General features: G+C 37.6%; 1 protein-coding gene across 1 annotated transcript in view; it reads left to right on the forward strand.

Annotated features, from left to right (window-relative positions):
- LOC107093181 (protein SSUH2 homolog) overlaps window positions 1–13,471 on the forward strand; it is an 18,199-nt gene that overhangs the window by 1,209 nt on the left and 3,519 nt on the right. The window contains exons 2-6 of the mRNA XM_015388049.1: window positions 6,161–6,235; window positions 6,308–6,383; window positions 6,512–6,641; window positions 9,012–9,072; window positions 12,899–13,020. Of these exons, the coding sequence (XP_015243535.1) occupies window positions 6,161–6,235; window positions 6,308–6,383; window positions 6,512–6,641; window positions 9,012–9,072; window positions 12,899–13,020 (464 nt within the window). The remainder of the gene's footprint in view (window positions 1–6,160; window positions 6,236–6,307; window positions 6,384–6,511; window positions 6,642–9,011; window positions 9,073–12,898; window positions 13,021–13,471) is intronic.

Below are 13,471 nucleotides of genomic sequence, written 5' to 3' on the forward strand. Positions count from 1 at the left end.
CAACCGCCGATACAAAACTCTCCTCGTGCGTGTTTCCGCTGTCCATAGCGTTCCTTTACAGTTTCATTTCTAAGACACCAATTTAGTGCTACTTGGTCCCAATGTAATTTCCCATTGTGAACCTACTAGCACTAAGTTGCTAACTATGGGGCCAAAATTGTTAGTTTATTATTTGCAAATGTGTGTGGAGAGTTGTGTATCTGTATCTCGATTTGTGTGTGTGCAGTGGGATTTGAAAATGTGTAAATGAAACTGTAAATGTGTGCGGAGATTTGTGTGTCTGTAAATCTGCAAATGTGTAAAACTCCTGTGTGTGTAATCCGGTTTGCAAATGTGTAAAAAATCCACAAATCTGTATTCAAATCTACAAATCTGTAGTAAGATTAACAAATCTGTAGTAAGATTTGCAAATGTGTAGATCAATCTGTAAGCACACACAGAGACACTTATGTCTGAAGTATTTTCGGTTATTTTGGCCCCATAGCTATCTGGTTAGCAAGATGCTTCAAACAAACCGGACACAACCAAACTTGCTTGCCAACCTCCCTCCACAACAATCCCGCCCTCTTGATAAACGACCAATCACATTCAATTTATTAACTCGTATAAAGTCGGGCACCACTAGGTAGAATTCGGAAATGCAACGGTTGGAACGGCCGTTTCCCTACAACCTTAATTAAATACAACTGTAATTTGCATACTGACCAGGATTTTAGCCTCTTACCTAAGAGGTCGGACTTCTGAATGCGGCTTTTAAAATCCAGTTGTCTTTCACCAATTTAGGCTACGGCTCTTAGCAACGTTATTAACCACCAACCAATGAAATGTGTCTCTTTTCATTCGAATGCTACTTAAAAAAGAAAATCCAGCCTAAGTGATAAATTATTCACTGTGTAAAATAAACACAAAAGACTGCGAGTTAAAATGCTATAGTACCTTTATTAGCTACAATCACACAATATTATATCTAATAACTAAGCAAAGACTAAACACTACTGAAAATAAGCAAAAACAAAGAAATATGTATCAAGTGTCTTTGACTGACTGCTGTTTTTATATTTAACCCAGGTAAAAGTAAACAACATACATTCACCATTGTCATTACATTCCTTGGTCATCATTTTTCCTCATATTTGATTCAAAGAGTAAGAAAAAGAAAAGAGGGTTAGTATGCAAACAAAAACATATAAAAACAAATGTATAATAAAAAAAACAAAAAAAGACAGTTCAGAGCTTATTCAGTTTCTGCGGCATGAACATGAGTATCTGCAATTAATGTTGTTTTAATGCTGACATTAATGCTGAAATTGGATTCTTTCAAAGCCATCCAAAATTTCAACCAGCTATGTCAATGTTATTGCTAAACGAATTCCCTGAAAACTCTGTGAATGTTTTCAGTTTTGGTTCATAATTTTAAATTAGGAACCAGATTATTTTGGAATCACATTATGATCGGCTGATAATAGGGGGGTTTTAAGTAAATATTAGTTTTATTTTGTAAGAACTAATATTTAACGCTGAACTATGCTTATCCATCTTTAGCTCTTTCATTATTGGGATGAGTTGGCATGAATTTTATCTCTAGATTATCAGAATTTACAAAGATTTATTACTACCTAGCTATGAGCCTAGTGTGTCCGTGGTGGTTGCAGGAATCAGTTAAAGGCATATTTAATATCTTTTTACCAAATCAACACAGACCAGATTAAAAGGATTCAGTCCTTCAGCAATCTGGTTCCAGCTGAGCCATTTTTTTCCTGCACACATTTATGACAACTTTAGAGAACATCATGTCAATTTTGCCACTTCTGTGAGATATGGTGCACTGTAATTGCACACGGTATGTGAAAAATGTGAATATCCTGAAAAAAACAGTTATAATCTGAGAAATTTGGTATTTAGAAAATGAAATCTTGAAGAATTAGTGCATGTTTTCCTGGGTTTAACATACACTTAATCTAAATGATTCTATGCACCGGGTTGTCCTTTTGGAACGCAGGCACGCCCTGTTCCTGAGAAAGAAGTGGCTGCATTTAATTCTGTCTACCTGTCCTGTGGCGAAGAATGTTGCAAATGCAAAATATTCATTGCCTTCTTTAGCTATTGGAACTGGTGCGATTCAGTTCATCTGTAAATGGAGACATATGGATGTAACCCCCCTTTGTTGAGGAGGGGTTAGGTCTATGAGGGTGATGGGTGGAGCTGACAGGAGGTGGGTTGTTCTGGGAAAAACGCTGTCAGATGATGGGGAAGACTGATGGGTGACTTGTTGGGATGCATGAAGGGTTATGCAGCATCACTGGTCCTCCACAGGTGAGTGATGGGCAACATCTGACCTGAGAAGGCCAGGTGCTGCTCTACATTCTAAATAAGACTCTTTTCCTGGTCTTACATCCTGGGAACTGATGCTGACTCCCTGGAAAATGTGATTTTCTGAGTGGAGTTTGGTTTTCTCTGAAAAGTTGGAATCGTTTCCCAATGGTATCTGGGAGGATTCTGAGATTTTATAAGTTCGACCTTCCATTCCAATAAGTGGAATAAGGAAGTAGAGGATGAGTCCATGCCTAATTGTGTTCCTGATGGGGGCTTCAGGTCAGGTCTCTCTGGACAATCATCATCATGATCTGATGAACCGATTTTGCCAACAACACTGCCTGTTCTGTTTACTCATTCTGATCTTTACCATCAAACTCACTCCTAAAAGCTTCCTCTGGCCAGGCTTTCTATTGTCTCAGCTCATCTACCATCTGTACCTTGTTTGGAAACCTCTCTCTTCCCTAATCTGTGAACTCCTCCTATCCTGGAAAGCTCTCTTTCCTTGTGGACCTGGATCCTATTCTTTTTGTGACCCGGTTTTAAACTTGGCTCTGGAGGACAGAAGCTTCTTCCCTTTTTGCATGGGCGTATGCTCATCTCCCATGCTATCTGAGCATACCTCCTGATCACCTGCATGGAAAGGGTTTTAGTTTGGCAGAACATGGTGACTTTATACTTTATGCTCATGTCAAGATTGTGGAGAAAAAGAGATTTTAAAGTGTGGTTTTCCTCCAAACCAGGAGCGTTTTGCCCCTGAAAAAAGGCGGCTCTAAACCGTCTATAATATTCTTCAGGCGCTTTATTCATTTTGTCCTTGATGCAAAGGACAACAAGCATCATGGAGGCTGGATAAGCATGCACTGAATATTTCTCTCAAAGCCTAGCAAAGAGAAGAATAGCACTCTCTTATGGAGGGCTGAAGGCTCTCCATGAACAAGTAAACACTCCTTAAAGAGGTAAACACTCCTTAAAGAGGTTCTCCAGATTAGACTCAATTTCTCCTGAGCGGAGGGGTTGGATATACCTGAAAGACAAAGCTCTACCTCTCTGAGGTAATCATCAATTGTGGCTTCAGCATTACTGGGATCAAAACGCTCCAAGTCTTGGGCGAAGGATTCAAGTTGCCAGGTTTCCTAGTCCCTTTTCTGGGATTAGCACCGGTCCTGAATCATGATCTGACAGCTTTAGTCAAATGCTATCATGGTAGGATGGACATTTCTGCTCTGACCTTCCAGAGGGCGCTGGAAACCGTTCATTGTACACTGGTGGACTTGCGTCCCATTGGTGGCTGGGACGCAAGTCTCGGTTTCGTAGGCAAGGCAAGGCAAGGCAAAGTATTTGTATAGCACAATTCAGTAAAAAGACAATGCAAAGTGCCTTACATGATTAAAATATAGGAAAATAAAACAGAATCAAAGCAAGTAGGGAAAAAAATGCAGAAACAAAGTTTGTTTTTAGTCTTGATTTAAAGGAACTCAGGCTTTCCGCACTTTTACAGTTTTCTGGAAGTTTGTTCCAGATAAGTGGAGCATAGGACCTAAACCCTGCTTCTCCATGTTTAGTTCTGGTTCTAGGTATGCAGAGCAGGCTGGAGCCAGAAGGCATAAGTGGTCTGGAGGGTTGATACACTGATAGCAATTCTGTGATAGTGTTCTTGGCAGATAGTGTTCTGAGTTAGACCAGGAGCCTAGGCTGCTCTATAACCTGAACTATACGTACCACTCAGGTCTGTCATCCTCTGTGGTTTGAAGCTGTTCTGCTTAGTGGAACTACACACTGCACTACCAAACCTATCCTGCTCCATCATCATAGTTCTTAGCTCTGTGGTCACATGAGACCTCCTTCGGCCCTTCTCATCCAAATTCTCTAACGCAGGAATGGCTTCACTCACTTCCTCTAACCCTTCATCCTGTAAACAAGGGACCTCCTTTCTACACTCTTCCACCCTTCTAGCTCTATTTTCAGCCTTTGGATGCAGTTCTGTTTCTAATTGTGACTTTCTCTGATACAGCAAAGCAAGCTGATCCAACACATCCTCAACCAACAGATCCCTCAGATCTGTTGATTCTCAGACTAACCTACTCCGGAGGGCTGTGTCATCAGAAGGGATTAGTTCCGGTGACATCAGTGGCACTTGATCACAACAATATACACATACTTTATTCACATACTCACACATACTTTTGCATATATAAAAGTATTTGTGGTTTTGAAACTGAATAGTAACATGAAGTGAAACCAGTCCGTTATGACACCAGATTTGAAACAAGAATACATCAATAGTGTCACAAGACAACAAAGAAGTAAAATAGTTTGGGGCTGATTCCAATTACAAGTATATTTTCATTTTTATATATTTGTCAATTTTTTTAGACTTACACAACTATTATTGTCATTTTGTATACACGGAGTGTTTTGTACAGCTTTCAGAAGCATTTCCATTCCATAAAGTGCGGCAGTGGTCAAATGTTAACAGTGTGCATGAAAAAAATGGTGCAAAAAAACGCATTATATATATTGTGCAAAAATGCAGTATTTACAAACAATATGTGAGAAAAATGCATTGCCTAAGTTAAAAGGATGAATTTAAATTTTTATTTGCTTCAATTTCGGTTTGTTTGTTTGTTCATGAGTGGTTTCCAATTAGAAGATCTAAGTAGAAAGTTTCCATGCACCATTTAAACAGAGAGATTTTGCTGTTAAACTCTTAGAATGTCTTTGAGCGCTGATTGATTAAAACTGAAACAAACTGGGAATGTTTTCTGCACAACTCTGTGAATCTCACAAATCAATGGGAACAAAGTTTTCCTATAAGAACAATGTTTTTCCTCACAGTCGCCCCCGGCAAAAAACTTCCACTTATATTGCTCCATTTTCTCTAGAATTTCTTGGAGTTGTGTGGCTTAGCAAATTTGACATATTTCAATAGCTGCAGGGGCAGTGGAGGGCAAGTCACAACAAATGTATGATGAAGCTCTTTTCTACCCTCTTAATACCTCACTTGAATTGCTTTCTCATAATGTGGGAGATTACTAAAGCCCAATCACATGACTGAATATGTCAGAAAAAAAAGAATCCTGTGTAGTCAACATGTTTGATTTACTAATTACTGTAATGAAAAAAACATTTTCCTAAGTAGAGAGAACGTAGTTAAAAGAAGTATAACATAGGAAAGTGTTTTTCACATTGATTCCAATAAATATTAGATATAAACAACCCAACAATCAAATCCAACCAGCCCAGTGAGGATGGTTGTACATTTCTCATATTGTTCATAAAAATTAGAATTCTAAAAATTGCATAGAAACCCTGATTGTGTTTTCAAGCTGTATGGTGACTTTAATATTACGTTATATGCTGCTAACTGATGTATGTTCTATTTTCTGATAGAGGCACTTTGTTACTTTTCGTGGACAACAGAAGACTTACAGTAAAGAAAAAAAGCTGTTATAACCGATTATGAGATTTAAACATTAGAGATGGGTTCATAAATATCTGATTGTGATATTTTGTTGTGAATGTATATGATTAGATTAATTTCTTCTAAATAGTAAATGTATTTTAAATGATAAAAAACATGGTTCTGAAAAATAGCTGCCATTTAGGATGGGCAGCTGCACCTTTAAAAAGTTTAGTCAGGTTGGTGTTTCTGCTCTTTCTGCACTCGGGGGGAAATATGCACTAAAGTGGTATTTTGATCCCATTTCAAGTCTTAACCCGTTCCAGTGTATTTTCTAAATTCCGACAAACTACCAGGTGCAGCTGAATGAATGCAGCACTGAATTTACAAGTTTCAAAGAAATAAAGCCATTAATAGCTGAACTTTCCCTGTTGTTTATTTCAGCTGTATATCCGCCTCTTAATGCCCCTGCTGCAAACCCGTTCCCAAACATACCTGGCTATGAAGGAATTGCAGGAGGTAAGTCTAGTCCAACCAGCCTAACTATGTATCTGGGCAGCATTTACAGCTAATTTCCTATTACTATTGCAGGTGCTGCCCTGCCTCCTCCTATACCTTTACAGCCAGTAACTCCACCGCAGCCTGCCCCCACTCCTGATGACTGGAAGTAAGGCATCATGTTACTGAGCTGTGGCAGGCAGCAAATCATATGTGGTCTGGGTCAGCATCCAGGAAATATTTTTATTTTCAAGATATTTTTTATTTGTGTGTGTATTTTTGTTGTCTTTCCTTTAGAATCCCTGAACTGTCAGAGGAGGAGGCTCGTGCTGCATTCAAGGACTATGTGGAATCCCAGTGCTGCTACAGGTCAGGTCCCGCAGAGGAGGGTGTGATCACCAGCCTGGAGTCATTTAACACATACAGGGTGACTGCATTTCAAATGATCTATAACATGTTTACACTTTGGTTTTTATTGGAAAACACTTGGCTTTAGATAGCTGTCTTGGTTAATTGTGGATGCTATCAACTAGTGATGAAAAAATTAATCGGGATTAATCGATGATTGAAATAATGGTCAACTAATTTATTCATCGATTAATCATCCACTGGAGTATAGAGACTCTCAAACATGTCTTTAGCTGACAGAGCAACCCATCTTGAGCAGCAATTATACCAAAATTGTAAAAAAAAAAAATATGAACATTTTGCATTTATGATAGAAAGCAATGTTTTTGTCTGTCAATCTGCTCTTTCCAGAACTCCTCAGCCAGAAAAGTTTTAGTTTCAGCTGGTTACATTTTCGTAAAAAGTCTTCTTTAAGGACATTTTTTTATCCGATTATTAATCGATTAATCAAAGAAAATAATCAACAGATTAATCAAATTGCAAAATAATCATTAGTTGCAGGCAGCCCTACTACAAGAACACGTGGGTGGGACTAAGTTCGAAATGGCACCCAGGCTAAGCAAACTCTGCCCCATACAGAACTCCAGTTCCATGAAAATTACTTTTGGTGAGCCCTCTTTTGACTTACAAAAGGTTGTTGCCCAAATTCCCACAGTCAAACTTGTATTATTATACACAGAATGCTCTTCATAGAATAATATCCCCAAACAAAAACATAAATTCTTTATCAATGAAATAGTCCAGGGCCTTAAAAATATCCTTTAGTGACGTAATTTCAGGAAAAGTCTTAGCATTTAGAATTTCACCTCTGTAAGATAGAAGTTATTCCAAAGCACCTTAGGATTTAAGAGAGCTCCTAAAGTAAAACATGTAATATGATTGGTGAGGGGACCTAATAATGATACTAATTAATAAATAATAATCCTATAATTACTGGTTTTGATTGACTTTATCATTTAAATGAAATAGTTTCATCTAAAATCAGTCAAAGTGCCTCAAGTAGCATTATTTTATTAAGGAGAAATAATTAATATGTAAAATATTAGATAAGTATCAAACAATGGAAAAATTATACAAATAATAAATCAAAGAGGAATGCCAAAAATATTTACAGATTGCTAAATGCCGTGAATAATTAACATTTTAAAATAATTTAAAAATGGTTGCAAAAGAATATATAAATAGAATCTAGACAAATATAATAAACACACTATATATGCACAGTGGGAGGAGAAAGTATTTAATCTCATGTAAATTATATCAGCATCCAAAATTTACTTATATGTCATCATTATTCGTGTGATGCTTTTGTTGTATGAACCAGCTATAAGAAGACATTTTCACTTCTCGCAACATAGTTAATCACACGTCCTCACCGAGATGAAAAATTCCCAGAATCATCCTACTGTATGAAACTAATGTGATAAAAGTTTAGTGAATGTCAGGAATTGCTGTATATCCTCTAAACATATTTATAAAAACAACCACAAAATCTCCACTAGCACACATCCCAATTTCAGTTAGTGTAGATAGACTAACAGCACGTACAGAAACCCTTTTTCCCTGTTTCACATCTGTGGTATTATATTGCTTACTTTGCCTTTTTTTTCTAGACTCGGTACTCATGCACATTTTGTTTTAGGCTGAGGATCTGCTAAAGGTATAATCAAGGTTTATAGATTTAATTTTAATAACAATAAAGTATTTTCCTGCAGAAATTATAGCTCCTCCCAAAGTTTAGTCTTTTGTTCTCTAATATTATTAGTTAATACTATTTATTAACACCAGATCCCTTCCCACCTAAATAACTGTTTCCGAATCACACTTTTTTTTGATATTGTAACAGGCAAGTAGATTGCTATGGCAATAACCAGTATAAAAGATGAGTTTAATGGCTGCTTCCGTGTCCAGTACGCCGCAACATACACTTTTTATTTAAAACAACTGTACACCTGCTGATGAGAGCTCATTTAACGGTGCTAACACGGTGCTAACTCCAAGACTCATGCTGTGGAAACCACTACTTCAGATTATAAAATTAACTTAGATGGCAGCATATAACAGATATAGGAACAGCAGCAAATATAATTGTAACTTTATTACCAGCTTCTAATATCCAACATGCTGCCCAGTGCATGCTGGGAAAACAAACTCCAGCTGCCCCAACACACTACAACATATTATTAAGTAAATAAACCAAAGCAGCAAAAAAATTATTGCTTTTTTAGTTAAATAATTTTTGATAGTATGCACCATAACCTTTTTCCCTTTACAGACAGTAAATGTCAGACGTTAAAATTTTTTTTTTTTTTTAAACTTGCAACCAGAAATATATAGTATTTGTCTTTTTATGTGTATACTGTTTTAAGCAATGTTTTCTCTCCTGTAGTTGCGTCTGGAGACGTTCACAGAGTCCAGAAAAACTGAAATGGCTGAGAAACCTTATGAAGGTAAGGTTATCTGAATAAAAACATTCAAGACGGATGCCTTATATATTATAATTGAAAATTTGTGATGGAAGATGTTTGTTATGAGCCTTGTGCAATTGTTTGTTTTTAACCAAATGCATAAAGTCTCTAAATGACAGAACTCTGTGAAATGTGAATTAAGAAAACAGTGTCAAAGGACCTTATGGTTGATGGCTTGTAGGATAACCTTCATTTAATTTAATTAATCTTAACATCAAACTCCCCAAAAGTCACTTTCTGTATTTTCTATGTTTTATGTTTGTCATAATTAGTGCTGAGATTAAATGCAGGTAGCGATTACAGATAGTTTATTGAAAATAAGGGACAGGAGACAGGTGATCAGGGTAGGGAGTCCAGTTTCACACTAGAAGAATGGAAGTGTTAGTGCTTTAGGGGTTCAGGTAACAGATCAATTGATGTGATGGTTTAGATGAGGAAGCATAATGTTCCAGCTGTGGAGGGTGGACCGGCAGGTGGCAGATATGAGGAGCCTTCAGGTTAGCGTTTTCTGAGTGCAGAGGGAGGAGCAGAGACAGAGCAGCCAGCAGGACTTCCAGCACCAAGACTCCAGTAGGGACTAGGCCAAGGAACCAGAGAAGAATCAACGAGGAAGAACTGCAGGGGAGGACATAGTCAAAATGTTAGTATTAGGCGACTTTTAACACAATCTAAGCCCAACAGGCAACTGTGGGACCTGTTTACCACAGGATCGTGATTTAGCCATCAGGCATCCGCCTCCTAGTGTTTTATGGCAGTTGGCAAACTATTTAAAGTGCATTACCACCACCAAATGATAAGGAGTTAAATGAGAAAACAGGAAATGAGACTCCCCCGAGAAAAAAAAAACTTTAACTTTTTTTTTTATAGTTTTCCAAACTGTATGTTTTAACCCAACATAATGAAACACATAATCAAAATCATCCTTGTAATTTCTTATTTGTCTAATTTGTCACTCTGCCAATTTCTGATGGTTCCATTCGTTTTCTCATCATACTTTCAACTGTTTCTCAGATTAAATCTCTCACTTCAAGGTACTTTTCTGCAGCTTTCACTGTTACTTACAGTAGATTTTTTCGTTTTTCTTTGTCATCTGAGCAGTGCAATTGATCACTTCCACCATGAAAAGTACAAAATCCTTCTTTTTAACAATCAATGAATCTTTTGCAGTGTTGGGGCATTCTTCCAGAGGTTTTGAACTTATCATTTGCTTAACTGTTGGCTTGGGTCTTTCTGACTGTGATGGGATTCTTTTTGCAGCTTCAGCATAAGTTATTCCGAGCTCCATTTTCAACTTTCAAATATCTTCAGATCTTTTGCTCACTTCACAACCGTGATAAGCAGCAGTCTGTCTTCCGCCAAAGTTACAGCATTTAATTTGAACTTCTTTACCACACTTTCCATATTCGTGCTCTCCGGCACCCCTTCCACACCGTTGTTTGCCCTTACATACTGCTGCTATATGAACAAATTTTTAGCATTTAAATATTTTGACATTTTGCCATTGTAGCTCATATCAGATGAAAACCCTACTGGGTAAATTCTCTTCTTAGAATTTGATCAACGCTGATAGGCTGTCACTTCTTTCTCCATTTCTTGCTGTTTTTAACCATTTCACCTCTTCTACTTTTGCATCACTTATATTTTCAAGAATGTCTTTGTCACTTATTTTTAGAGGCACTCCTCCAATGACTCCCTTGCTAATCCTTTTGTTCTCCACCAAGCTGCACTCAACTCTTTTCTCCTCAATCTTGTTGATCAGAATGGCTTTGCCTTGTCGAGCACTGTCTCTGCAGTTTATTTACAAGTTTCCACTATAGAGTATTTTGGCCCTTCGGACGTCTCCTACAAGTTTGTTTAATAGATTTTTTTAACTGCGCCGGATTCCAATCTGTAAAAGAGTCTCCCTGATTAGCTAGTTTGAGTATATCTTTGTAATAATTTTGTTTTCCTGTGGAATGTCCAGATTTCTCATCACTTGTTCTGAACTAGACTCCCCTTCAATTGATCTCTGCTTTTTCTGCTTTTTCTCATTTTTTTTATTCTACTCTCTTCCAATCTTCTTCATTTTCACTATTTCCTTCTTCCATCCCACAAGAATCCCCTCCTGTTTCCTTGCTACTCACAACCCAGGACATGTCTTCACAAGTAACTTTTACTCCGAAATCCCACATCCTCCGTCACCGCCCCGTTCCAGACCGCCTGTTCAAAGCAAAGCCTAGAGCCTCTGCTGTTCCTCCCGTCTGGCTCCGCTCCGATTTCCTCGGAGCTTAAGGGGAAATTGCATAATATTCTTTTTAAATTTAAATAGAAGCAAAAAATGCGGAAATTAACAGTTCATTTTATATGATTTAATAAGAAAAATTCCCGCCAGCATCCAGTATATGTGCAGTTTCTGCCCAAATATTTTCTATTTTTTGTGGATTTTTGTAACAGGGATAACTAGGATCATACATTGTTTGTATGAACTATATTTGTTCTCCTCAATGAAACTTCTAAGCCTCTCGGTATAAAATAAATATTTTGATTGAGATGAGAAATCTGCTTCCTGGTATGTTGAAGTACCAAGAGTTTGCATCCAATAATAAAAAAAAACAGTCTTAGTTTTGGGAATATATAAGAATTATGCTCTAATTTGTAGTTACCGATTTGTCCTTACCATATTTTAATCTGACAAACCGAATCTTCTCGACATTCTTTTTTCCTGTTTGGTGCGATTGCAATTGCAGATCTTGACCTGGCCGGACCAGAGCGGAGCAAAAAATAGCTCAGCTCTGTATTTTGACAGTGAAGGACAGAGAAGACGTATGTGGACGCAGGGAGATGGTGGACTTGTTTTATTAAATTTTTTTCAGAAGCATATATAAACTAATTAATATAGTCTATTAACCTAAAGCAATATACATGGTATGGTTGTTCCATGTCAGGTACGCCAGTCATTGACCTTGACCAACGCACCTTACAGTGGAACTACAGTCAGTCCCTGGCTGGCATGGCTATCACTGCCCCTACATAGTTAGGGACTCATTTTGGAATTAGTCATGCTTCATAGTCATGGAAGGACACTTTTTGAGTTCATTTATTTTGCTCAGGCTATCTGTAGGCTCATAGCCCGCCAAATGTTGAAAGGGCAATGTTATTGCCTTACTGTTAATATATAGTAGAAATTCTACACATTCAGTAATAAAATGTCACAGGGGATGATATGGGGGCATAGTCATTAAAGAAGGGGTTTGATTTTTTTTTTAGATTTTTTTAAGAAGGGGGATGCCATCCCCCCTCATGCCGCCTCAACTCGAGTACTGCATGGATGGTGATGTGCGGAGGAGTAGCGTTGGATGTGGAATAGCTCTCGTTGATTAAAATGACAGTCAATTACTCCGCATGACGTACGTGAGCGGGGCGGAGCGGAGAGAGAATATTTGGAATCTGGGTGGGTAGGAACTTACTTCGGGTATCTGCCTCCAGAAATCGTTCCTCCTTTAAACTCTGGATAATCATCATCTGATGAGGCACAGCTGGGCGTTAGACCTGACTGTCACACCCTGCAAATGGAGGGGAAAAAAAGAAACCAAAACACTGCATAGAAACATTTATTTTTTTCTAAAAAAAAATTGGGGAAATGTTTGTCTTTCTTTGTTCTTTTGTTGTGTAGTAAAACCCTGAAAGAAAGCTGGAAGGAAAACTAAACTGATTTTTATGGGTAAAATTATGAAGTTAAAATACTAACTTCATGCAATGATAAACTAATTTTTTAACGTTTAATTAAGTACAAGTTTTCAGCAGTTGATTTTTTTGTTGTTCTCCACAGGAGAAATGGCTGACTTCTACGCTCAGCCCGCCCCCACACCCTGGCAGGTTCAGGCCAATACCCCCAACCTCTTCAAAGAGGATACTCAGGAGATCCGTGTGCCCTACACCTCCTCCATTAAGGTGACCAAGTCAACCTGCTGCTGCTTCTGCTTTGGACATTTTCTTACTACTAATACTTGAGACCTTTTGATTTATTGTCATGCTGCGCTGTTCCATTTCAATGTGAAGCATTATGGTTTTAAAGTTATAAGGCATTGTAACTAAAACTGACTTTTGAAGGTATTGCAAAATACTGAGACTTTGTAATCCAGGTAACCTAGGAGGACAAAGGCTATGTGACTTTTCTTGATAAATAACTACTCTAACTTACATGTATTCAAACAATTTGCAGAAGAATGTTGAGTGATTAGTCCTTATCAAAAAGGAAAAAGGTATCTGTCCCATAGATTTGCTATTGAAAGATGTGCTTTACATAGGCCCAAATCAGAAAATGTGCAAATCCCACTATTAATATATATATATATATATATATATATATATAAAAGTAAATATGTTTTCTTTAAAATATATA

The sequence above is a fragment of the Cyprinodon variegatus genome, unplaced genomic scaffold, assembly GCF_000732505.1.
Source record: "Cyprinodon variegatus isolate N-32 unplaced genomic scaffold, C_variegatus-1.0 Scaffold411, whole genome shotgun sequence".
NCBI classification, from domain to species: Eukaryota; Metazoa; Chordata; class Actinopteri; order Cyprinodontiformes; family Cyprinodontidae; genus Cyprinodon; species Cyprinodon variegatus.